At 40.9% G+C, this 27,258-nt stretch overlaps 1 protein-coding gene across 1 annotated transcript in view; it reads right to left on the bottom strand.

Annotated features, from left to right (window-relative positions):
- LOC141735564 (Golgi phosphoprotein 3-like) overlaps window positions 1-26,179 on the bottom strand; it is a 48,715-nt gene extending 22,536 nt beyond the window's left edge. The window contains exon 1 of the mRNA XM_074568557.1: window positions 25,710-26,179. Within this exon, the coding sequence (XP_074424658.1) occupies window positions 25,710-25,922 (213 nt within the window). The 5' untranslated portion in view covers window positions 25,923-26,179. The remainder of the gene's footprint in view (window positions 1-25,709) is intronic.
- Window positions 26,180-27,258: the final 1,079 nt, after the last annotated feature.

The following is a 27,258-nucleotide window of genomic DNA, read 5'->3' as shown; positions in this document are numbered from 1 at the left end:
TAATAAAATAAAAAGGAAAATAATGACATAGTACAGTATGTACAAAACCGTATCAAGCTCCCAGGTTGACATCACCAGCAGGCACTGGGGAAGTCCCAGACTGGACTCAGCAATGGGTGGGAACCAGGTTCCAGATCTGGAGTCAGGAACACACGGATCGGGATCAAAGGCAGACAAACAGACAGGGTCCTCCTTGGACGTCAGCCATTGAAGAAAGAGAGCTGACCCTTTGCTCCCTCAGCTTTTATACTGAGCATGGGGCAGATGGGATGGAATGCCCTGTTGGTCAGTTTTGGGTCACCTGTCCTGTCCGCTCCTCCCTGCAGGTGGGACCCCTCTACGCTTTTCTGCTTCCGACCCTCCAACGGGGCAAATGAAGTGAGCTGACCTTGGATGTTATAGCAATAAGTCTAAGCAAGAGCCTCTGTGCGTACCATTCCTTGGCACAAACTGGCTTATCACTCTGAGAGTGAACCGTTCTCAGCACAACATGCTGTTAATTTCAGAGAGTTAGAAGAGGCCTAGCTAAGAAGTAGAATTACTGAATAGAAAGTTGGTTCTGTTTTACCTCAAACCAGGACACACATTTATTCTATGAACCACACCACATCTACCACACTTTTTCCATCTATATTTCCACATTGACAGCTGTCTGCTTAAATGGCAGAACATAATATTTGACCCAATACATTTACTCAATATCTAGAAATACATGTATTTACGGGTACTGTAATACAGGTACTGTACTGCTCAACAATTATGACCCCCCCAAATATTATAAGAAGGATTCTATTTTAATTACAGAGTAGCCAACCATTAAATATTAAAAAAAATATGCAAGAACAGTATCTAAGACAAAACAAAATAATTCTGAGAAATTATTTGTCTTTTGAGAAATTACTGTGGAAACACTTGGTGTGATCTAGAAAGACCTTCCAAAACTCCTCTAGTGATGCATCTCTGAAAACATCCATTTTGGGATCCTTTAGAGAAAAGTACAGGAAACAAGAGAACATTTCCTTTCATAAAATTTATGCTAACCAGTAACAAAGACTAGCTTAAATCAAGAGCGATACTTTTTTTTTTTCCATTTGCAAATAAAAGCTGCCAATGTATAAAGATATCAGATGCATACATCTGAAGTTGCTAAACACAAACCAGTCACTAATGCATGCCATTAAATATAGCTTTCTAGGAACATGATAATATTTGTTTCCGTTTAGCACTTAGCTATTTTCAAGAGCTGTATTATATAGATGATCAATACTTCCAAAAATTCTACAAAATCTCTGAATCTCTAAAAAGTAAATACTGAAATATGTCACAGATATTTATTTTAAAGGTCATAAATACAAGGTTGGAAAGGCATTTGAGAAGTTATCTAATCAGCCTTCTACTCAGAGATGATACTTTGGGAGTATCAACTACTCTCATAAGATAGCCATTCTGTAAATTAAGATTTTGGTTAGCAACAGACATTTCTGTGCCAAAAACATGCAAGATAGTGTGCAGTATTTGCTTGATAGAAAAAAGCAGCCAAAAAACCCCACCCCCAAAAAACCACACCAAACAAGAGGACAACTCCTACATTCTACTATTTTCAATCAAATAGCCTCTTTACATAAAAATAGTTTTTGAAATCAGACAACACGTGCAAACTAAAAAAAAAAAAATCTATTGGACAAACTTACAGCTGTGACATGAAAGATATACATGTCTTTCTATTCACAAAAAGTGTTACATTATTATGCAAACAATTGAAGAACTAGAAATTTTCCCCCCTTGTTTAGTAATGAAAACTGAATTTATTTTTAGAGTATTTTTCAATGAAGTGACATTAAATACACCACTCCTGGCAGCAATTACCAGATGTAAACTCCTCTGCTCCAGCAGTTATTCAACATATATGGCCTAAGGCCATGGGTTGCAGAGATATACAGGATCATAAGATAATTCATGTTGGAAAAGACAACAGGAGATCATCTAGTCCAACTTCCTGCTCAAAGCAGGTTCAGTTATGAAGTCAGATCAAGTTGCTCAGGGTTCTATCCAGGCAAGTCCTGAAAACCTCCAAGGACAGAGACAACACAACCATCTAACAGTTTTTAATCAAGTGATCCTGAAAATCAGCTCAAAGAGATTATGGTCTTCATAAATGGAACCGATTGTTCTAGTGGGCTAGATGACATTAGAGTCATAGAATGTATACTACCTCACCTTCTGTTTTGGGGTTGTTTGTTCCCCCCCCCCGGCTCAGAGTTTGCAGGTGATCCACAAGAGAAGGAACATCATATTTCAATATACAGAGATTGTACTGCTATTAAACAGTGAGGAAAAAATATATTTTATAACAGTCAATGTCATCCTAAACATTTTTCAATCCATTAAAATGATCTTTCCAGATAGTTCAGGCAGATAGACTGATCATTTTTGACACTTACTGCAAAGACCTCAGACAACCAAAGGAACCTTCACAGAAGGTCAGTTTAGCACACAACAGTCTAAATCATCCTTTAGATTAATTCAAACTTTGTGGTGTATCTGAAACAGAGTAGAATCAGACATTTATCTTCAACATTGCAAACAGTTCCTTGACACCTACTTTAAACGGCATATAGTATAACTAGAAAAAGATGCACAAAAGAGAAACAATAATGCTCAGCATTATAGAGCTACTGCCTATTAAAGAGGCTATAGATGGACAGTGAAGAAAAGGGGTAGAGAGAATAATAATGTACATAGAGGGAGGATAGCAATATAGAGTAATGTACTATTTTCACAGGAAAATTATTTTTTTCTTTTTCCACAGACAAGAACTAGAAGGTGGTAAACGAAGCTAGCTCACGGGTTGGAAAAGTCAAAGGCCAACTTCTTTTCTATGTTTCTATTCAACTGTTTTTATAGGAAGGCAAAAGTTTTAAAAAACCCAAACAACCAAGCACCTTTAAGAAATGAGTTAAATTCATAGGTTGATAATGAAGTTTGACAGACAGCAATGGATCTGCAAGCCATGCACGGCCTGGGAAGCCCCCAGGCAGTTGAAGTCATTGTACACTGGAGGAATAGTCATTCCACGTTCCCTTAACATGGCCTGACCATTGCCCGTTACAGGTTATGGAACTAGGATTTGGTTTGAACTTTTAACACTGTTCTCATATTATATTCCAAATACCTAACAGTCTCAAAACACTTAGATTGAAGATCAAAGATCACTATTTACAGATGCAAGTCATTCCACTATTTAATACTCTTAAATAGCACTAGTATTCTCACAAATACACCACCAAATATTTTTGCTTTATTTGTCTTCCTACAAGTCTTATAATTTTATAAACATCCTAACTCAATGAAATACTTATTAAAGTTGCTAAGCAGGGAATTATTTTTATCTGACAGCAATCACACTAAATAGCACTTTAAGCTATGAATAGCTTGCAAGACAAAATTTTAAATCTACATTGATTCAAAGATCAAAAGAATGTTTACAACTCATGTTTATTTACACAAAGACAGCACAAAAGCATTTTTTTTTGTCAGAGCTGATCTAGAAATTTTCAAGTAAAAACTAGTTTTGCTAGACAAGCATAGAGGGAAATTAAAATAAAGTTTTAACAGAAACTTGTTACCATATTAACTTTGAAAGCTCAGACTTTCTACTCAGGTATGGCAAAGCACAGAGCTAAGACTAAGATCCTCTTTCTGCTTAAAGAATAAATTATCCAAAATCCATGTTCATTAGACCATTTCTCTCCCATGACCTCTTGTAGCATTTATTCACTTTTTTGTCTTCTCGTGCCCCTTACCCAATTCCCAAGCTCACACATGTCTTCCTATTCAGTCATCCATTAATGACTTGAAACTCTCACTAATTAAATATTGTCCATCTCCTAACCATGGCCCCTGTGCCTCAGTGTTACATAACCTACCTTATCTTTCACTCCCCACTTTTACCTTGCCTCTTCAGCTGCACTTCCCCACCACCAAACTGTGACACTCCCTCTCCTACTGTAGCCCCCTTCCCCACCTCATTTTACTGTGACTTGTAATACATTAACTTTTCACTTCCAAATTTATAAAGATCTGAATTTCTGTGACCCTCATGGATTTCCTTAGACCTGTTCACACAAATGGTGCGGACAAGAGAGCAAAGTACGTACACTATATATGGTGAGAAGCCATCATATTCTTGTCTCTGCTCCAAGGGGGGGGGGGGGGAAAGCCACATGATTACATTAGCACATGTACAAGTGTCACAGTTTGGGCCAGATTGGCCAACGATGAGACAACAGATGCTCTCCCCCACCTCTCACTCCAAGGAGAGGAAGGAGAAAGATAAAGAGATTTACAAGTTTTAGAAAGAACTAAACTACTTTAATGAAATATTAACAATATTTCATTATTATGTTGAGTCCAAACTGGACCCAACAACAGATGGGAACTGGAATCAAGAACATACAAATAAGAATCCAAGGCAGACAAACAGACAGGATCCTCCTCAGACATCAGCCACTGAAGAAGAGCCAGCCTGATGCCTTTGCTCCCTCAGCTTTTATCCTGAGCAGGGCAGATGGGCTGGAATACCCGATTGGTCAGCTTGGGTCACCTGACCTGTCCACTCCTCCCCACAGGTGGGACCCCTCCATGGGGTAAACAACCAGGTCAGCTGACCCTGGTTGCCACAGCAACAAGTGTGAGCAAGAGCCTCTCTCCCTGAACAGAAAGTGGGCTCTGCTCCACCACAAACCAGGACAACAAGCAAGTAAGCCTTATTAATCTGCTGTGTCTAGTTTTACTGAGCAAATCGCAAGCTCTTGCAGCTGCTTCCTACTTACTGTAGGAATACCCCGGCTCAGATCTGTATACAAAACAGTGTAAATGTATACTAGGACCCAGCTTCCTATAGATGTTGTCATGCAGAGTGCAACAGGAGGCAGGGTTCATGCACATAGCCCATAAGAAAGAGACCCTGAATGGAAATGCCCTACCAATGTCCCTTAAAACTTTAACTTATATTATTCCCTAACAACATCCTTTCCCAGTTTGTCTCTAAGATCCCCAACTCTCAAACTTCACAAAGCTATACTTAAAATAGAGTCGAGTCCCAGGACCTGCAAAAAAAAGCATTTATAAGGATTGCTAGAAATTATGAGAACTCCTGCATAGACCAAAAACTAATGTTGTTCAACAGCTCAAACATTATTACCCCATCTGTGAAAAACCTAGTGGGATCATCTGTTTGTTTTATAATAAAGCAAGATGGGCAAACTATATATAGAGAAAACATGTACACATTAGCTCTTTAGCTCTGAAAACACCATAGCATTCTGAATTTGGTGGCTGTTCAAATATTTTGTTGAAGCACTCAGTACTAAGCATTACAGAATAAGAGCTATTGCAGAAGTATTAAAGTACACTCCTACAGAACACATTGATTTCCAGTTTTTCAAGACACTCAAAAATTTAAATTTCTAGATATTTAAAATCCATAAGTTACTCAAGAGATTTCATAAATCAAAGATTATTTGTAAAAATGTTTTTTAAAAGACAGATAAGACAATACTTTATACATCTCTGATCCCAAAAGGCACTGCAGTAATGGCCACTATAATTTACTAAGTATGTAAACAATCAGAATGAGAAGGTTCTAACATGATGAGACTGCCTGAAGGTATTTGCCAAAGATCAGTGCCAAGTGTGTTAGCAATTTTTACACATTGATGCTGCTTTAAGAACTTACACAAAACTTCAAAACCATTTCACTCAAGCACAAAGCAGCCAACCTTCATGGAGCAGTAATTCAGTTTCCTCTTACATTGTTCTACTCAGGAAAAAAGAAAAAAGTTCAGTATTTTCTCCATTCCAAGTGCAAATTAAAACGACCCAGCAGTAGCAGTGCAAAAACTACAATTAAATTGCAGATGCCATTCACATTTATAGACATCACGTACCTCAAAATACTGAGAAAGTCTCTTTAATGGATTACAGAGTGAAGGTTTTAAAAAAATAATAAATACTTCATAAAAATGAGGACAAAATACTTATATGAGACCATGTAATGTTTTACTTCAGAATACTTTCTTTGTTTTACCCATAAGAGTGACTAAAAATCTCTTCCCACTACAGAAAATATACATTCTCTAATTTTCAGGAAACTCCTAATAGGAGAACAGCAGTTCTACTATACCTAGCACAGACCAGGAAAGGGTGGGGAAGAGTGAAAAATCTGTGAAAAATCTCTGATTCAAAAGAAAGGAAAAGAAGCACTCACAGAGTTCCAACCCTGAGGCTTCAAGATACACACATGGTAATTAAAAAAAAAAAAAAAAAGAAAATGTGTTTAACTCACTTGGTTAAGGCCACCTGTTTACAGAATCTTCTGCAGCACTATGTAGACTGTAGCTGCCAACACATTCCCTGATCTAACACAGTGAATCTCAAGCTATTATAGATTACTTTCCAGACCACAGAGCCAAGGCAAATAGAAATCAGCTTTATAAGTCTTTCAAAAAAGCATCATAAAGCCACATAATAGTCTGTGAAGATAACTGAGGATTGCAATAGCCTGCTCACCATAAAATAAATTATTTATTTTAGCAACAACAGGCCCCTCAGGCCCATCCCTAGATACACATAGAATCATATTCAGTATTAGAGGTCAGTGTTATGTCAAAGTCAAGGCTCTGACTCAGACTCAATTTACATTTATGAAGAACCACAACAGCAGAGCTTCTCTAGGATAATGCATGTAACTGGGAAAGTAACAGAAGATCAGTGAGGAGGACTGTAAACAAGCTCAAGTGACTTGCACATAGGGTGCTGGAAAACACATATATCACACTAATCGTTTACTCTTATGTGCTTGCAAGTAGAACATCCGCACTTAGATAACGTAAGTCTGTGATGGACTCAGGGGCACCTTTATCAAACATGCTTGAAATTCCTGCCCTGCTGTTGGAGAAGATCAAAGCACAGTGGGAAAACTATGTCCACTTGAACCCTTGAAATACAGGTGAGAACAGCAAGTCTGAGATCTCACACTCTCATTAACAAGGACACTCTCACTCCATGGTGCCTGCATCCCCTGCTTGCATGCCTCTGCCCAGGTGCTACTTCAGAGATTCCCTGATCCGCGAGGTATCAAGATTAAATTTGTTCTGTCTTTCATCCGTGGTTTTGTGGTTGTTCCTGCATCCTGCCTGCATCAGCTCACACAGTAACACTGCCCAGTCTAAACTTCTCTTTCTAAATGCATTTTCATTTTATATTCAGACTTAATAGTGCTCCTTAAACCTCTCACCTAGAACCCTCTACTTAAAAACAAAAAAGATCTGTTGTAACCAAACTGAAATAAACCAAACAAAGGGGAAACTTCTGAAGGAGAAACATCACCAGAGTTACCTGAAACCCTGAATTCCTGTTCTCAGGAAATTACAAATTCTTCTTTTGTGAAAGACACAAACAAAAAGACTTCAAAATTTAGTAAAGAATGCAATTTCTGAAACTTCATTTAGAGACAGCAGAAATAAAATGTTTTAACCCTTTTTAGCCATGGTAACCCCATCAGAAGGGAAGCTGGCCAACCTGGAAAGTAACAGAAAGCCAAGACAGACAACAATTACAGCTCCTGAGGAATCTGAAAGTTTAGCTCTGAGGCAATATATCTGACAGTCTATCAAGATGACATGAAACCCCTAACTTCAGGGTTTCTCAGCTAGGAGGCACAATCTAGGTTAGAGAAAGCTTTCACTTTAGCAAACAGTAAATTCTGAGTTTACTGGTAGCCTTTTTTCCTCCCATTAGAATAATATTTCAGAGGAAAAAATTCGGCCATCTCTATTTGGATGCTGAAAGATAGAAAAACTAGACTTCCTGAACTCTGCTGGATTTTGCTATTACTTTTATTACTTCTGCATGCAAATACTGTGTCAATGGTAGCAATACAAAAGTTCTGAGACATAAAACTATTGTTTTGTTTATACATAAACAACTATCTAGCTTTCCCAAACAATGGTTTCTTCCCTGCCACCTATTCTTTCTGATGTGTGGCAGATTATTTTTATGGTATGTTCTCAGAAATCACAGATGACAAACATACTGGAAAATATTCTGTGCTTACCGGCATCATGGAAAGTTACTGAGGGCAATTATCTCCAGGTCTCATTAATCACCCTCACAAAATTTACATGCCAGCATAATAAAAACACAACTTGGAGACCTGTAAAACAGACAAGGTTCAGTTCTACTTTTAAGATGAGCATGAAAAGAAATAGTTGTCAACAGATGTATAGCCTGAGATGGACTAACTAAAGCAAAAATGGAAGTTGGAAGAACTTTGAAAGTCAGTTTAGGTCATTTGTAGGATTAGGCAAAGTAAATTGAGTAGTCGTGAGACTGATTTTCATGTTGCATAGCACAATTGGCAAAGAACCTGGTTACTTTAACATTTACACAGCATGTATCATGAAGCAAGAATACCTGAATGCTTGCTTTGAGTAGTTATCTCAACACTGAGAAGACGACTCATGTTTTGTATGTACATAAATTCATCTATCTTTTCTTAGAGGTAAAGTGGCAGAGAGAAACACTGGGGGGAAGCAGGAAACTGAGGACAAAATGACATCCCAGTGTTTAATTACTTTCCCAGCATAAGCATCTCTTTTGAACCACTAGTTTCTGCACACCACTTCAACTATTCTTCCTTTGAGAGACTCATTTCAGTTTTACTGAGCTTTCAAATTAATGTCACAGCATTTCATTTTAACCTTGCACAAAACCATGTAACTTGAGAAGGTACACCCTCCCCCATGTCTTCATTTTTAGCCATTTGAGGGCTAAACCCGAGAACGCAGTCCAACAAAGCATGAACTGCTGCTGAAGACAAAGTATTTATTTTTTCATCCCATTGCAGCACATTGCTACTATCTCTCTTGATGCCACAGTAGCATTTGTGTAGTCAACTAGACGAGAACATGGCCTGTCTGAAAGCTAATGGTCAGTCTCTTCACCTGATTCACTGAGATGATGAACAAATTGCAGAAGCAGCATGGAAATGAGAAGGAACATAGTTGGGACAGATAGCAAGAGGCAAGAGCATCCCCCTTCAGTGATAACCCACACTTCAATGGACAAACTTATTTCAAAACCTGAATAGTTTTCACAACCTGAATAGTTATGGCTAGAACTATTCAGTTAGTCTTTGGGACTATACCGAAGCCATTCATGAGCACAATCTGCTCAGAAAACACAAAGGACATCATGCTTAAGGTATCATGTGCTATATTCATCACTACCTTGAGCTCTCCATTTTGGACCTCAGCAATGATTACCCTAATCATCATAAATTTGAAGTTATATTATTTAAATTTGACAGGACAGCAATAGCATCCCTTTCTGATTCTCTGAAGCAATAGCAAGTTCATTCAGAGGTGTCTACTACCCTATTGTTAGGCAGTACAAAGCACAGACAGAACATAATAAACCAAAATCATCATCTGTCACCTATTTGCAACCTACTGCAAAAGACAGGCAGAGACAATTTATCTCAAAACATGGGCTGTGATGAGTTGCATTTCATAATTGCGACAGAACTCTCACTTTTTCAGTCAAGGAGTTCCTGTCTGAAGTAGTAATTTTTGGATCTACAGAAAGACAGCTGAGGAGGGCAGAGGGGAAAAGAATAACAGCATACACTGTCCAGGTGCACTGCAACAGGTTAAGAGTTAATAGGAATTTTGATCTGCCACAGTTTTCACGTCAAAGATGGCCGTTTCCTTCTCCTTGCATACTGTCTCCAACATAAGAATCTGTTGCAAGCAACTTTACAACTTTAATCTGCTTCACAGCTATGATTGTTGATGACAAACACTGTTTTTAAGTATTTTGATTTGAATGAAGAGTACTAGCAGATTGAGGAGCATAGGGCTATCATATTCCAAAAAAAAGACGAGAACCATCTTAACATACTGTTTCCTTTACATAGTCTCTCTACGATTACTAATATTATTTGGATTTTTTGAAAGCAGCTGGAATCACCTGAAGAACTTCTACAACACATCTCCTTAAAACTGTTCCCAAGTCCAAAGAGATAACATACAATATACAAGCAGTATGTATATATAAAGGATAATGAAAGTACCTGGTTCATTATAAATTATGTTTTAGCACAGAATTTCAATCCTTTCTGTTGACCCAAAAGCTTCATTTTATGAATTCCAAATTCATCTATCATCAGTATTCTACAACAGAAACACTACGTCCTCTTGGATATTCATGTCAAGTCATACATTTAAATGGAGATGCTAGCAGACAGGGGTAGGAGAGGACAAAAAAAAAAAAGCGAACACCAGCTTCTGACACCTTTACATGATTCTGTGGTTCCTATCCTTTTAACTGAAAGTAAAATTGTAATAAGTAACTAAAGGTGATTTGCTGATCGAACAAGTTAAGCAAGAGGAACGAACCCATTGTGGCAGTCTTGAGAACTCCCTGTTTTACCAGAAGAGACATGTCCACAACGTTATCTTGCTACACCAACATGGGAACTCCTGTTTGACAAAAAGCTTAACCACAATGTTATCAGAATGTATTGTTTTGAGCTGATTCTGTGACCAACATTTTATCTAAACTACCTCAAGCAAGAAGCTACAGAGGGGCGGGGCGTACCAAAGATGTCGAAACCCGACCTCCGTGAAGATAAAAAGAGCTGCTCAGCTTGCTTGAATTTGCGAGCCTTTGGTGGAGCTGCGACTCCCCGGCCGCCCAGCGCTGCTTTTGCCTTCCTACCTCAATAAATATTTATTGAATCTATTTCGGACTCGATTTATTTTAAATTCAACTATAACAAATTTGGTGCCGTGACTCGGATCCAGACAGCCGACTCGGAATTCAACTCTGGGAGGGCGCCCCATCTTCGGATGGTCCCGGAGGAGATTCCGACTTAGCTCACCTGGATTTTCCGAACTGAGATAGGAAAGCAAAAAGAAAAGAGAAAGGAGATACTGCAGTTCCCCGTAATTTTTGTGCACGAAGAGCCGGACGAAGACTCAGGAGTGAGTAAGTATATTGCGGTTCCGTTCGGTCGGGGATTGGGTACCCGGGTGCGAGTGACTGAGACGTCCACTGGACTTAGTAGCCCACCGGACGAAGTGAGTGTGGACCTCCTAATAGTGCGGTTCCCATTGTCCGCGAGGGCGTGGGCCACGAACGGAGGGAAGTGAGTGAATTTTGAGTGAAAGAAGGCACTTTCGGAAGATGGGACAGAAGAAAAGTAGGACTTCTGGTTCCATGCAGGAGATACGGGGTGGGGGTGGGCTCCCCGATATACCCCAAGATAGCCCGTTAGGCCTAATGATTAGATATTGGGATAGTTCCCCTTCTCGAAAAGGGAAGTCCAAGGAGAAATTGGTCTATTATTGTATGGAGGTATGGGGAAGAAAACAGGTAAGAAAAGATTTATATTGGCCAATTCATGGATCCTTAGAGGATTGGATATGCCAACAATTAAACATATATGGTAACAACAAACGACCATTTAATAAGGAGGAGAGTGAATACGCCTTTTTATGGATCCTGGGCACGGCTCAGGCCGCTAATTTGTTTCCATTAAAAGAAAAGAAAAATGATAAAAAGAAAAGGTGGGATGTAGACGAACCTCCAGCGTCTCCCCCACCCTATGTCCCCCCTCCGCAAGGTCCTGAGCAAGATCTCCCTCCAACAGCCCCCACAGAACCTGGGGAAGAGGCTCCTCCTTCTAATCGAAGAATAACTAGAAGTCAAACTAGAGAAAGGAGGGAGGAAAACTTGTTGTATCCCTTAAGGGAGACTGCTATGGGGGGACCACAACCCGGAGTTGGATTTGTATCTGTACCCCTCAGCTCCGGGGATGTGAGGGAATTTAAGAAAGAAATGGGACACTTGTTAGAGGACCCATTAGGGGTAGCAGAACGTTTTGATCAATTCCTCGGGCCTAACATTTATACTTGGGACGAGATGGAGTCTATTTTAAAGATCTTGTTCACAAACGAAGAACGAGGAATGATCAGAACGGCAGGCATGAGGCATTGGGATCAGAGGCATCAGCATGGTCCCGCCGGAGATGTAAAATGGCCCTTACAGCGGCCCAATTGGGACAATCAAGACCCCGCACATAGAAATAACATGATTGATCTCCGGGATATAATAATTCAGGGGATTAGAGATTCTGTACCCAGAGGGCAAAATATTAATAAGGCCTTTAATGAACAACAAAAGAAAGATGAAACCCCCACCGAATGGCTGGAAAGATTGAGAAAAAGTTTACAGCTATATTCCGGGTTAGACCCCGATAGCCAGGTGGGTCAAGCCCTGCTGAAAACTCAATTTGTAGCTAAATCTTGGACAGATATAAGGAAAAAGTTAGAGAAAGTAGAAGACTGGCAGGGAAGGGGGTTAGATGAATTATTACGAGAAGCTCAGAAGGTGAATGTGAGAAGGGAGGAAGAAAATCAGAAGAAACAAGCCAGAATCCTGATGGCAGCTGTAAGGGAAGGACAAAATCAGGGCAGGAGAGGAGAAAGTCCCCGGAAGGGCCCAGTAGAACCGAGAAGAAGAAGATTTAGTTCGCAGGACATAGAATGTTTTTATTGTCGCAAGAAGGGACATCTACAGAGAAATTGTCGGAAAAGAAGGCAGGATGAGGAGATTTTTAAGGAAGATTAGGGGGGTCAGGGGCTCTATTTGCTGGGGACCCCTAAGGTTACCGAGCCCTTGATAAAATTGAAATTGGGTCCTCAGCACGAAGTGTTCGAGTTCCTTGTGGACTCGGGTGCCGAAAGATCAACAGTCCAAAAGTTACCATCTGGATGTGTTGAATCAAAGGATAAACTCCAAGTAGTTGGTGCAAAGGGGGAACCTTTTAAGGTGCCCCTGATAAGGAATGTAACAATAGAAGCCCCAAATAAATATGGAGTGGGAACATTTTTATTGGTCCCAGAAGCTGAGTATAACCTCTTGGGACGAGACCTGATGGTGGAATTAGGAATCAATTTGGAAGTAGAGCAAGAGAAATTAAAAGTAAGATTATGCTTATTAACTGCAGAAGATGAAGCCAAGATTAATCCAGAAACTTGGTATAGCCCAGGGTCGGTGGGAAAATTAAATATCAAACCGATCACGGTCTCCATAAAAGACCCAGACCAGCCAATTAGGATAAAACAGTATCCCATCTCTAGGGAGGGGAGAGAAGGGTTGCAGCCAGTAATTGAGAGACTTTTGGCCCAAGGGCTTTTGGAACCCTGTATGTCTCCCCACAATACTCCCATATTGCCCGTAAAGAAGCCGGATGGGTCCTATCGTTTAGTACAAGATCTGAGAGCCGTAAATGAACGAACCATTACCCGGTTCCCTGTGGTGGCTGACCCGCACACTATACTTAATCAGTTAAGTCCAGATTATAAATGGTATAGTGTTATAGATTTAAAAGATGCTTTTTGGGCTTGTCCCTTAGAAGGAAAATGTAGGGACTATTTTGCTTTCGAGTGGGAGAACCCCAAGACCCATAGAAAACAACAATTACGGTGGACCGTTTTGCCCCAGGGATTTACAGAGTCTCCGAACTTGTTTGGACAAGCTCTGGAACAGTTACTGGAATCTTATGAATTAAGTCAGGGACTAATTCTAATACAATACGTGGAGGATTTATTGATCGCTGGAAGAACTCAAGAAGAAGTCAGAAATGAGAGCATCAAATTATTGAACTTCTTAGGCCTCAAGGGATTAAAGGTTTCTAAATCCAAATTACAGTTTACTGAAGAAGAGGTAAAATATTTGGGGCATTGGCTCATAAAGGGACACAAGAAATTAGATCCCGAAAGAGTAAAAGGAATTTTGTCTCTAACAGCGCCCACTAATAAAAGACAGATAAGACAGTTATTGGGATTATTAGGGTATTGTCGACAGTGGATAGAAAATTACAGCAGTAAAGTAAAATTCTTGTACGAAAAATTAACTAAAAACGGGTTGGTAAAATGGTCCCCTGAAGATGAGAATCGTTGGGAAAATATAAAAAGAGATCTGGTAGAAGCACCTGTCCTCAGTTTACCCGATATCCGTAAACCCTTTCAACTCTTTATCAACGTAGATAACGGGACAGCTTATGGGGTTCTGACCCAAGGATGGGCAGGGCAGAGAAAGCCTGTAGGATATTATTCTAAAATACTGGATCCTGTAAGCCGCGGGTGGCCCACCTGCTTGCAAGCAATAGTGGCCACTGCATTAGTAGTGGAAGAAGTTGGAAAAGTCACCTTGGGAGGTGAACTAAAAGTATACACCCCCCATAACATTTGAGGAGTATTGCAACAATGGGCTGATAAGTGGCTTACAGATAGTCGACTGCTAAAATATGAGGGAATTTTAATTAACTCCCCTCGACTAGAAATGGAAACCACTTCTATTCAGAATCCTGCCCAATTTTTATACGGAGAACCTAAAGAAGATTTGGCACATGACTGCCTCCAACTAATAAATTTGCAGACTAAAATAAGGGAGGACTTAGAAGACAATGAATTAGACGAAGGAGAAAAATTATTTGTGGACGGCTCCTCACGAGTGGTTGAAGGACAACGGAAATCAGGTTATGCTATTGTGGATGGGTATACTTTTAAGATAAGAGAATCAGGACCATTAAGTAAAGCCTGGTCCGCACAAGCGTGTGAGTTATATGCTATGCTAAGGGCATTAAAGCTCTTAGAAAATAAAGTTGGAACTATTTATACAGATTCAAAGTATACCTTTGGGGTGGTACATACTTTTGGAAACATTTGGGAAGAGAGAGGCTTAATTAACACCCAGGGAAAAGGATTAGTCCATGAAAAGCTAATCTTAGAAGTTTTAAAGGCATTAAGAGGTCCACTAAAGATAGCCATAGTCCATGTAAAAGGACACCAGAAGGGACTAACCCATACTGTAAGAGGAAACAATCTAGCCGACGCGGAGGCAAAACGGGCTGCATTATTAATGGTTCAGACCTTGAGAGAGGAACCTGAAAGGCTAAAATTAGATAAAACTTTCACTCTCCAAGAATTGGATAAGCTAAAACAAATTGGAGCAAAAAGAGATGGCGATAAATGGCTGCTACCAGACGGCAGGGAAATTCTTCCAAAAGGATTAGCTCGGGGAATACTGAATAAATTACACCATAAAACTCATTGGGGAATTCAAGCTTTAGTGGATCAGTTTGAGACAAACTATGCCTGTGTCGGAATATACGGTCTAGCTAAAAGGATTTTAGAGGGATGTTTAACCTGTCACAAAGTGAATAAACGACAACTTAGGGAAAAGGTTCAAGGAGGTCGTGAATTGGCTAAAAGACCCTTTGAGAAAATACAGGTGGATTTTACCGAATTGCCAAAGGTGGGGAGATATCAGTATTTATTGGTCTTCGTTGATCACCTTACGCACTTTGTAGAAGCCTTTCCGGTGGTAAGAGCTACTGCAAAGACAGTTATTAAGATTCTCTTGGAAGAAATTATTCCAAGATATGGGACTGTTGTGGTAATTGACTCAGACCGAGGTTCACATTTCACATCCAAAGTAATTAAAGAGACAACTGAATTGTTTGGTACAAAATGGGAATACCATACTCCCTGGCACCCACAGAGTTCTGGGAAAGTAGAAAGAATGAATGGGGAGATAAAGAAACACCTAACCAAACTTATGGTGGAAACAAAAATGAATTGGGTTAAATGTTTCCCATTGGCTTTGCTTTACATTAGAACTCAGCCAAGAACAGATACTGGTATATCCCCCTTTGAAATGTTGTATGGAATGCCTTATGACTTTGGGTTATTCGTGGAACACCCAAAAGTCGAGGATAAACTTTTAACAGAATATATTTCAGAACTTACAAAAAGAAGACAGGAACTAAGAAAGAAGGGCTTGGTAGTACAAAGACCTCCCTTGGACATTTCCATACACCGAATCCAGCCCGGAGACCAGGTACTAATCAAAACCTGGAAAGAAACCTCCCTAACACCCCGTTGGGAAGGACCCTTTGTTGCTTTACTTACCACAGATACGGCTGTACAGACAGCAGAAAAAGGATGGACTCACGCTAGTAGGATTAAGGGACCTATCTTCCCAGAGAAGTGGACTGTGGCGTCGGAACCAGGAGATCTTCGAATAAAGATAAGGAAAAGCGAGACCGGTAAATGAACCACTCCAGAAGGGACGCAAGAGATAGTTTATATCGATGGTTCCAAATACCACCAGGAAATACTCTACGAAAAGTATATTTTGCACCTTGGAGTGAAGAAAGGATACCGGACCAAACAGGGGGGGGTGGATTATACAAACTAACAGGAACTCCCCAGGTTTTTCCATTTTGTTGCGAAACAGAGACGGAGATACCCGAATCACCCAGAATAGGAGATCTCTGGGGAATACCCTGCTTAGAACACCCTACTTCCGGACATTTATGTTGGGTTGTTTGCCGATGTCTAAATTGTAATAGAGATTGGTCCTGTGTTTCATTTAAGAGACAACCCTACTGTATGAAATGTCGCAATGATTTGATACGTGCCAGGGGACCAGAGGATCCAGTGGAAATCCGTAAATTATTTTGTGGATGGGAACTGTCAGTACCTGAACTTTGGGAAGTACATGAAACAGACTGGTATAGAGTTTTAAGACAGTGTGCTATAAGATTCGCCTGGAAACGGGCACAACAACCACATAGGTGGAAATATATTTGAGATAACTAACTCTTTAGACGTTGGAAATTATTGACAGGATAACAGCATAATTCCCCTGAAGACTATCTGCTGCTGCCGAGAAGATCTTGATATCCCGTTGCTCTCTGCAAAGGAGTAGACGAGGAAGGCAGAGAGGTACTAAACAGTGGGGAAATGAAAGCTGGTATCCTATTAATGGTATTGATTACCATGACTTTAGAAAATGAATCTTGGTTTAATCAGTCACCATGGCTGAGTACCTTAATTTCTACTTTGGCGGGATCCCTCATGATGTCGCTATTGGCTCTGACTCTTGGACCCTGTGTCATTAATAAATTTGTAACCTTTGTTGAAAGCAGGTTAGAAAAAGTGCAGCTAACGGTGATGAAGCTATCAGAACTGGAAATGAAAATTATACCGAACGAAAATCCTGAATTAGAAGCAGCTTGTGAGGTATTGTCTAGGTTTGATCAGCAAATCACTTATAAATAAAAGAAGGGGGGATTGTAATAAGTAACTAAAGGTGATTTGCTGATCAAACAAGTTAAGCAAGAGGAACGAACCCATTGTGGCAGTCTTGAGAACTCCCTGTTTAACCAGAAGAGACATGTCCACAATGTTATCTTGCTACACCCACATGGGAACTCCTGTTTGACAAAAAGCTTAACCACAATGTTATCAGAATGTATTGCTTTGAGCTGATTCTGTGACCAACATTTTATCTAAACTACCTCAAGCAAGAAGCTACAGAGGGGCTTACCGAAGATGTCGAAACCGACCTCCGTGAAGATACAAAGAGCTGCTCAGCTTGCTGGAATTTGCGAGCCTTTGGTGGAGCTGGGACTCCCCGGCCGCCCAGCACTGCTTTTGCCTTCCTACCTCAATAAATATTTATTGAATCTGATTTGGACTCGATTTATTTTAAATTCAACTATAACAAATACAAAAGCTAGTCAATACTAGAAGAACTAACTGCATATTTATTCTAATAATTTAAAGCCGTTAGATCCTGTTGTACGGCCAACCAGCATTTGTTCCTCCTTAACTAGGTCCTTATACAGATTCCTATAAGCTCCGATTCAGCTATTCGAGTAACCTTAAAGAGACTGTAAATATATAAAGCACCTTAAACTCTAGTGAGAACCAATTACAAATGTTTTTACCAGCATAACTAAACATACTCATAAGAAGTTAGGGAAAAATGCAAACAACAGAAAATAATGATGGAAGAGGTGTCCTGGTTCGGGGTGGAGCAGAGCCCACTTTCTGTTCAGGGAGAGAGGCTCTTGCTCACACTTGTTGCTGTGGCAACCAGGGTCAGCTGACCTGGCTGTTTACCCCATGGAGGGGTCCCACCTGTGGGGAGGAGTGGACAGGTCAGGTGACCCAAGCTGACCAATCGGGTATTCCAGCCCATCTGCCCTGCTCAGGATAAAAGCTGAGGGAGGAAAGGCATCAGGCTGGCTCTTCTTCAGTGGACTGCTTCTCTGATGTCTCTCTTTCTTCAGTGATTGACAGCTGAGGAGGGCCCTGTCAGCTCATCTGCCTTTTGATCCCGGTCAGGGTGTTCCAGTTCCCATTTGTCACTGAGCCCAGTCTGGAACTTTCCCAGTGCCTGCCAGTGACATCTCCCTGGGAGCTTGATACAATATATACAAATATAGACAAAAGTGTATATATTTCATTATTTCCTTTTCTATTTTATTACTAATATTTCATTGAAGTAGTTTATTTTTTTTCTAAACTCACAAGTATCTTTATCTCTCCTCTTCTCCTGAGAGGTGGGGGAGAGCATCTGTTATCTTCTCATTGGCCAACCTTGCCCAAACCACGAAGAAATTTTTTTTACAATGAGGGTGGTGAAACACTGGAATAGATTGCCCAGAGAGGTGCTAGATGTGCCATCCTCAGAATCTTTTAAGGTCATGTTGGATGGGGCTCTGAGCAACTTGATCTAATTGAAAATGTCCCAGGGAGGTTGGACTAGATGATCTTTGGAGGTCCCTTCCCACTGAAACTATTCTATGATTCCTCCAGTAATGCAACACAAGTGAATAGGTGCTATAGTAATTATTTGCTCTGTGAGTAGGAACATCATTCTTGAACATACTGTCTGTAACACTTAGCCCGGTCAATGTAGCATTGCAAAGAAGTCCTGTTACTTGTAGCTTCACTAACTGGGATAAATGCTGCAGTACTGTAACTACTTTAGTATCAAAGAACACCTGAAATGATGTCACTTTTTTAAAAAATGTTAGTTTTCAGTTCCATGATTACTTCCTGTAGGAATGTGTCTGAGAGAAAATGGCCATGTGAGCCAGCCTCCCTACTATGAGAGATTAGATTAAGGGCAAAACAGGTGGTAGAAGATGGAATTAGTACATGGGAAAAACGGGAACTGAGAAGGTAGAAAACATGTTGTGCTAATGACTAAGCAATTGACTATGCGAATTCTTGTAACCAATCTGATGTGTGAACGAACTGCATGGACAGCGCGTGGACAGTGTAACGAGCTAATCAGAAATAAGCGAGTCGCGTGTACGGCTACAACGCAGGGTATAAAAGATGATGATCTGTGCTTAATAAACGGCTTCTGTTGATTCACATTGGATCGTCTGGAGTCCAGTTATTTCTCCTCAACTTCCCTTCTAGCAATTAACAGCAATGCTTTCTCAGATACACTTCATGCAAAATTTTTAATAAAAACAGCTTGCTCCAGGAGAGGAAAAAGTTACAGCCTGGTTTTTTTTTTTTTTTAAGAGCGCTTTGAAAAACTGAGGAGTATCACTAGCAAGGCTTTAACAATGCCTTTGTCCTACACTAGGCAGCTTGACATGAGAGAAAGGACTATACTACACTCAAAGTTATCCATGAATAAATAATACAGATTACAGATTAGCCATGCTGTAAGAGCAGGAATAACCACACTGGCTGCATGCAGAACCATGAAATATAAACACTATTTCAATACAAAGTCAACTTGTATCCAGAGTGCTGCTTCCAAATCAGCATCTTGTCCTCCAAAGAGCCCAAAAAGCAGGATTTACTCAGCAGCACACTAGAGAGGCACTTAACCGCATCTTGTAGCGCACAGAATTTGGGTATTCCTCCTCCCACACCTCCTATCTTCTACTAGCCTGTAATTATGCACGGACATGAAATAAAAAACCAAAAAGGACCAAAAAGGTAGGCAACTATGAAAAAAAGAATTTTTTCATCACAGACATTACGTACCCTGTTGTTATTAGGCCCTGAACATTTTTCCCAGCTAAGTGGTTAAGTCACCATACTTAGAGGTATTTAAAAGACACGTAGACATGGCACTTAGGGACGTGGTTTAGTGGTAGACTTGGCAGTGTTAGGTTTATGGTTGGAAAAATACCCTTAAGGTCAAGTCCAACCTAAATGTTTCTATGATTTGAGAAAAAGCATGCCTTTGTCAAGGTTTCAACATGTTCATATATCGTTCTTCAACTAAAATGCAAATTCCCAGTAGATGCCTCTTCATATTTCACCCTTTTGTTTCAGAAATTTTCCAGCAAAACATGGGAGCTTTTGAGTTGACATTTACACTGTTGCTAAAACTTTTACTTTTTTTTTTTTTTGGAGGGTGGGGGGGAGAAATGAAGATGGCTTTAGAAGACTCAATTATTTGTTACACAGGCAAAAAAATCCCCGACTTCTGCATCATAATATGAATTTCATAAAGCCAAATCTTAAGATCAGGGAAAATGCCACCCATATTTTAAATGTCTTCAAAATTCCTGTTACACCTTTCAGAAAAATCTCTTTAGGATTAAAATATAAAATTCAGTAACAAATCCAGCTACTCAGACTTGTAAGAAGAATAAAGAAACTACATTTTAGGACTAATCTGATCAACACAAAACAGCACATCTGAAGCAGGCAAACTAGCTCCTTAATAACCTATTTCAATACGACAAAAAGTATCATAAGTTGGAGACCTTCATGTGAACTATTTGGACAAAAAGCTATGCTGTAACACTAAATCTTCAGCAATAAATTAAGTTTCTGGAAGCCAAATATGAGTAGCAAACATCCAAGAGAATTTCTGTACCTAACAAAGTGATTTAACATTACTTCACTCTCACAAATGGCATTTTAGTCTTCACCAATGAAAGCGTAAATAAAACCAGAAATATGTACTGTTGCAGCAGACCAAAGTATATCACGGAATCACGGAATCTTCAGAGTTGGAAGGGACCTCTAGAGATCATCTAGTCCAACTCCCCTGCCAGAGCAGGACTGCCTAAAGCACATCCCTCAGGGCTGCGTCCAGGCGGGTCTTGAAAATCTCCAGAGAAGGGGACTCCACAACCTCCCTGGGCAGCCTGTTCCAGTGCTCTGTCACCCTCACCGTAAAGAAGTTTTTCCGTGTATTTGAACGGAACTTCCTATGTTCTAGCTTGTGCCCATTGCCCCTTGTCCTGTCGCTGGGAACCATTGAAAAGAGCCTGGCTCCGTCCTCCTTAAACCCACCCTTTAGATACTTGTAAACATTAATCAGGTCCCCCCTCAACCTTCTCTTCTCCAGGCTAAAGAGTCCCAGCTCTTTCAGCCTTTCCTCATAAGGGAGGTGCTCCAGTCCCATAATCATCTTGGTTGCCCTACACTGGACTCGCTCCAGTAGTTCCCTGTCCCTCTTGAACTGGGGAGCCCAAAACTGGACACAGTACTCCAGTTGTGGCCCCACCAGTGCAGAGTAGAGGGGGAGAATGACCTCCCTCGACCTACTGGCCACAGTCTTCCCTATGCAGCCCAGGATGCCATTGGCCTTCTTGGCGACAAGGGCACACTGCTGGCTCATGGATAATTTGCTGTCTACCAGGACCCCCAGGTCCTTCTCCTCAGAGCTGCTTCCCAGCATGTCCGCCCCTAACCTACATTGGTGCTTGGCATTCTTCCTTCCCAGGTGCAGGACCTTGCACTTGCTTTTGTTGAACCTCAGTAGGTTCTTCTCTGCCCAGATCTCCAGCCTGTCCAGGTCACGCTGGATGGCAGCACGGCCCTCTGGAGTGTCGGCCACCCCTCCCAGCATGGTATCATCAGCAAACTTGCTGAGGATACACTCTGTCCCCTCATCTAGGTCATTAATGAATATATATAATTATTATTTTGTCATACTTTATGTGAGTTTTCTTTCAGCAAATAAGGAATTAGTTACAGATCAAATAAGTGTTTTATCTTACTAAATATAATTATCTGAACTACATAAGTAGGTTCTGTCTCTCTATAGCTGCTTCAATTTGTTTAGTTATGGCACACTGCATAGAGGACAGGAGCAGCTGTGTGCAGTGCTGTATTTTAATAGATTCCCAGCTTGTACTGAGAAAACTCCAAAAAGGAAAAAACACAACCAAACCAAATATAAAACCCCCTACATATAGAAAAAACTTATAACAGTTTAGAGCACAGCTACTGAGCAACCTCTCAGTTTTCTATGGGACTGAGTTACAAAGTGTCTGGAAGAGCTGTAATGGACAAACTGGCCTGTACTCATCTCTTAGCTCCTGTTTTTAAATAAGCTAATTTAATATTTATCACTCCCTTCTTCTGGGAGTGATGACCTCAAATGCTTCAGCAGTTCTACAGAATAACCTCCCTTTTGATGAGGCTTTGACCTATCCTACTGGAATACTATTTCTAACCTAATACAGCAAAGTATTTTATTTCAGTAAGTATTTTTTATTCCTATAGCAACAGGCTATTGCTCTATTCTAAACAGATGAACATGATTCCCTTTCCTAGTCATGTTTCTGAAGGATAAGTTGTAGGTGTTCTTGTGATGCTCCTTTTGTTCCAGTATATTACCTGCTCCTCTAAGAACACCACATCTGCCATGTTATGCAAGCATGCACATATTTAGTACATACCCCTTAAAACCTTGACCTTGAAATACAGAGATAGTTATGTATGCACAGAAGATACAAACGGAAGAGGAACCATTGGTGGAAAAAAGAGCAACCAGCCCACATACATAAACTACATTTTAATTAGGCCAAACAAGAAAAAAAAAACCCGAACAACCAAAACACAACATGTCCAGGAAGCATGTGCAAATGCAGTTAATTGTGTTCAAGCATTAAGAATGGGATTGAGGTGTGCTGTGTTTGTTTTAGGGCAGCTGGACATTCCTATCACTGAACCCATACTGCAGCATCAAGCAGGTAATAACTCAAGAGTTTTGCTATGGTTGTTACAATCATTGTGCTACCCTGAAAGCAGGATTCACATAAATATCTAACAACCTCCTAGAAACACTCATCAGTCCATCACTGTCTGAATCTTCCTGCAAAACTCTCTCCTATAAGTACAGGTTCTGCCATCTACACTTAAAAATTATAAATGGTAGCTCCTTACACATGAGGCTTTTTTTAAAAATATATACACAATTTACATAGTGTTAAGCCATATTCACCAGTGTTTAATATTAGAAATAAAATTACCCCCCAAAACCCTCAAAGCTAAGTTATCAATGCAGTTATCGGTGACTTTTCTGAGAAAGAAGTTATTTTTAGGGAAACATGTTCTTAGGCCAATTCAGACTCTTATTTTATTTATTTATTTTAAACTCAGCACTAAATCATTTTATCCTGTTGTAATAAAAAGGAAGGATGTTATCAGCTTTAAATTTACTGGCTTTCAATTGAGCTTATAGCTCACATACCTGCCTTTGCCTTTCCCTTACACTTTGTGTAGTTTCGCAATTATACTTTACAGATCCTATACTGCTTTTCTCTGCTTGCTGTCATGACAAAATCTCACACAAATGTCACAGGAAATCAATTCTATTGGAAGTAAAAACTTTATAAAAAGCATTTCCAGATGCATAAAGTACCTAAGTTTTGCTTACTTATCATTAGAACAATAGAGAACAACAACCAAAAAAAAAAATCATCTTTGAAAACAAATCTATAGTTTTAGTTTCAGTTTTAAAAGGGGAAAAACCCTGGAAACAAAGTGGTTTACATAGTGACACAGTGTAAGGGAGAAGGGGTACAAGCAGACACAAAACCAAAATACAAACCCTAGTGATTCATATCTAACAAAGTTCAGAAACTGTGTACGCTGCAGTTTGTGCACATAAGCCCCCTACCCTAGAGATGACATCATTCTTTTTGTCTGATATCTCAACTGCAAAATCTCAAGGAAGTCATGAATATCTGTGCCACTGTAATCACTTAGTTCCTTTTTCCGTACAAAGAAATATTAGATTAGCTACAGTGTTTGCCACTGCTGCACTTAGCAAAGTTAAATGATTTACAATTTTGATGCACATTGGTGCAAAGCTGGATTTTTAGGCCCAATGTTAATTATTAACTTTTGATATACTAGGAATACTTGCACCATATATTCTTTATAGGCAGACAGAACATTCCCTGCCTTGGAACCTTTACAGCCTAAAGCCCATAAATTCAGAAGATTTAGCACACAATCACAGGAAAAAAAAAAAAAAAAGGGGCTGAAAGATCACCCGGTCTAAGGCAAGACCTCCTAGGCAATCCTGCCACATATCTGTCTTGTCATGCCTAACTTACTTTCCTGCAACTATTCAGGTATGTAGAGAAATGCGCATATGTGCAAGTCTTCAGATTCAACAGGTGGAAGAACATAACACTGTGAATATCTACTGACTTTATTAGGATGCCATGGCAAATTCCATCTGAAAAAATGGGATTACAAGAATATGGCCCAAATTACACAATCTGAGAGAGAAATAAAATGTTATTGTGGCAGGTATATATACAGATATATCCACATGCATTAAAAAACAAATGTTAACTAGGAAAACTACTCTTTAACCTATTCGTTATCAACCAGCAAATTCATTTTAGATGCAACATACAGTCAAAGAACATATAACTCAGCAGCTTTCCTACCCCATTATTCTGTGCTCGTGAACGTGCACAGTAAAAAGACTTCCACCCAAATCAATGAACTGGCTTCATTAGTTTAATAATCACTAAAAAAAAAAAGGCAGATTGCTTAATTAAATTCATATTATAACTCATATGTAAAATAAACTCATATAACTCATATCTAAAAGACATATTATGCTTCACCATACACCACATGAAACTAAACTGACAGGACTGACACTCTGCAGTGTGTGTGCTATTTAAATTTATTACCTCTTTGAAATGAAACAAAAACTCCAGCACCCTGGTAGAAGTATACCTTACTCAATGACTGCTATTCGCAGTATCGCGACACCCAATTAAGCTATAAATTCAGTAAAAACAGAGAATTACATAATAATGCCATTTCCTCATTTTGATGCACTTCTCATTATTCAAGGCCCATTTTTGTCAAACATATCTACCCGAAGTTTAAGACATTTTTAACATGCACTAGTCTGGAAAATTGCATTAAAAAGAGCTGCTAAGCATCCTAAAGCACCGAAGAACCGCATAAGTACTATATAGTTGTGCCTGACAAAATACACAGGAGTAGACAAGGCTCCCACATTAGAGCTACAGGTAAGTATAGGAGTATAAATATCACAGGTCTAACTAGGGCCTCTAAGTCAACCACCAATGCTGTAGAGGCTCCAGGTCTTCCCCAAAGCCCTATGCTGCCTTCCTTGAGATGCTACAAATATCACGAGCCCCTCTGCGAACCATGCATCTGAAGGGCAATCCAAAACCTCTGCCAGGTTCCCTTCCACCCAACATCCAAGCACCTTCCCCACCTCCTCGAAAATCCCAAACCTGTTCCAGCATGCACCCCTACCTCTAGCAACATCACAGTCCCCAACCCCAGCAACAACTCTACCCCAAACACACAGCAACGCTCACCCAACAGCGTCCTTGTCCCCATCCCACCCGCACCCTAGCGCCATTTAGGCTCCCCTTCCCCATCAACGACCTCCATAAGCCCCCGAATAACCGATGTTCCCTCAGGCACCACCTCCCCAGGCCCCCCCAGCACCACGGATACTCCTCAGCCAGCGCCCCTCACTTCGGCCCGCCCCGGCCGCACCTCACGGTCCTTGAGGCCCAGGAGCAGCACCTCTTCCATGAGGGTGAGCCGCGTTTCCTTGGAGTCGCCCTTCTCGTCGTCGCCGGGCTCATCCCGACGGCCTTCATCCTCCGGGCCACCCCCCGCCCCCCGCTCCTTGTCGGCGGCGGCGCTGCGGGAAGCCTCAGTCCGGCGCTGCACCAGGCCGGAGTTGCGCTGGGTCAGGGAAGTCATGACTAGAGGCGGTGGGAGGGCAAAGGCCCGCCACGGGGAGAGGGGCTTGGCGAAAGCTCGGAAGGGAGGGAGGAGGAGAATGGATGAGAGCCGCTCTTGCCTCCGCCCTATCCGCACCAGAGCAGTAGCCGGCCGGGGGGAGTCATGGGAAGCAGGGCTCGGCCGTAGCAGGGGAGGCGGAGGCAGTAGCGGTGGGGCCTGGTATCCGAGCTAGCGAAGGTGGCTTCTCCAATATGGCGGCGCAGGCTGCTGTCAGCGGAAGATGGGGGGGGGAACGACCGGAAAGGGCTGCGGGCGGGAGGAACCCCCCGCGGAGTAGGAGGTGGGGACGGGGCGTCCTAGGGACGCGGGCCCCTCGGCTTTAGGGAGTGCGGGCGGTGCTGGCTGTTACTAACCGTTACCCGGGGCTGTGGAGGACGGTTAATCCAACGCTCCCGGCGGAGGGGCCGGCCGGTGCCCGCCGTAGCATAACCCAGGGGCTGGGTAGTACACTCTCTTAAATTAATATTTTTTTTCTTAAAAAGTGCCTTATTTACAACCTTAAGCCTGCTTGATTTCATTTTTAGCTACAAGACCGTGTCTGATTGCTAGTGCAGCCCCCCAGGAATATATCTTCATATATATAATCATTTACTAAGCTCAGGTGAGCATATGAGCTCTTAACAGTCTTGACTTTAAACTGAGTAAATGGAATCCCTCGGCTCTGCTGTCGATCTTTTCAAACCTTCACTCTGTCCCGGTTCCGGCGAGGATAGGGTTAATTTTCACAAGGAACTGGGATGGGACACATCCCTGTCGGCTGACCCAAACGGGTATTCGATACCACGTGACTCCAGTATTACTGTTGTTTTCCTGTTCCCTTTGCTGTTCCATTAAACTGCCTTTATTCTCAACCCACGAGTTATGCCTTTTTCTTCCGATTCTCCCCTATCCCGCTGCTGGGGAGGTGGGTGGGTGCGCACGAAAGACCGCATGGTTCTTTGTTGTCGGCTGGGGCTAAAGCACAAGCCCTTTTGAGCGTGGCATGCCAAAAAACTCAAAACTAATTATCAAGGCTAAATCCCAGGGGATCTGAATCACTCACACAAGTGTTTGCCAATTGTACCTCTTCTGTTTTGAGGCTTGCCAATTTATTCAGTCCACTGTGTGACATTCTGGGGTTTTTTGTCTTTCTATTTTTTTTTAATTAAAATGTTTTGCTGTACCAGCTTAAAAGTAACAGTGATGTTATATCCTTATCAAAGAAGCATTTGCATGAAGAAGAAATACCACAATAGCATTACAAGATCTGTTTTCTGGAAATGTATTTTCTGAGTAGCAATTATACTCAAATCTT

Source organism: Larus michahellis, chromosome W (genome assembly GCF_964199755.1).
Source record: "Larus michahellis chromosome W, bLarMic1.1, whole genome shotgun sequence".
NCBI lineage: Eukaryota > Metazoa > Chordata > Aves > Charadriiformes > Laridae > Larus > Larus michahellis.
Note: the sequence above shows the minus strand (reverse complement) of the source record. Positions and strands in the feature narration are given on the sequence as shown.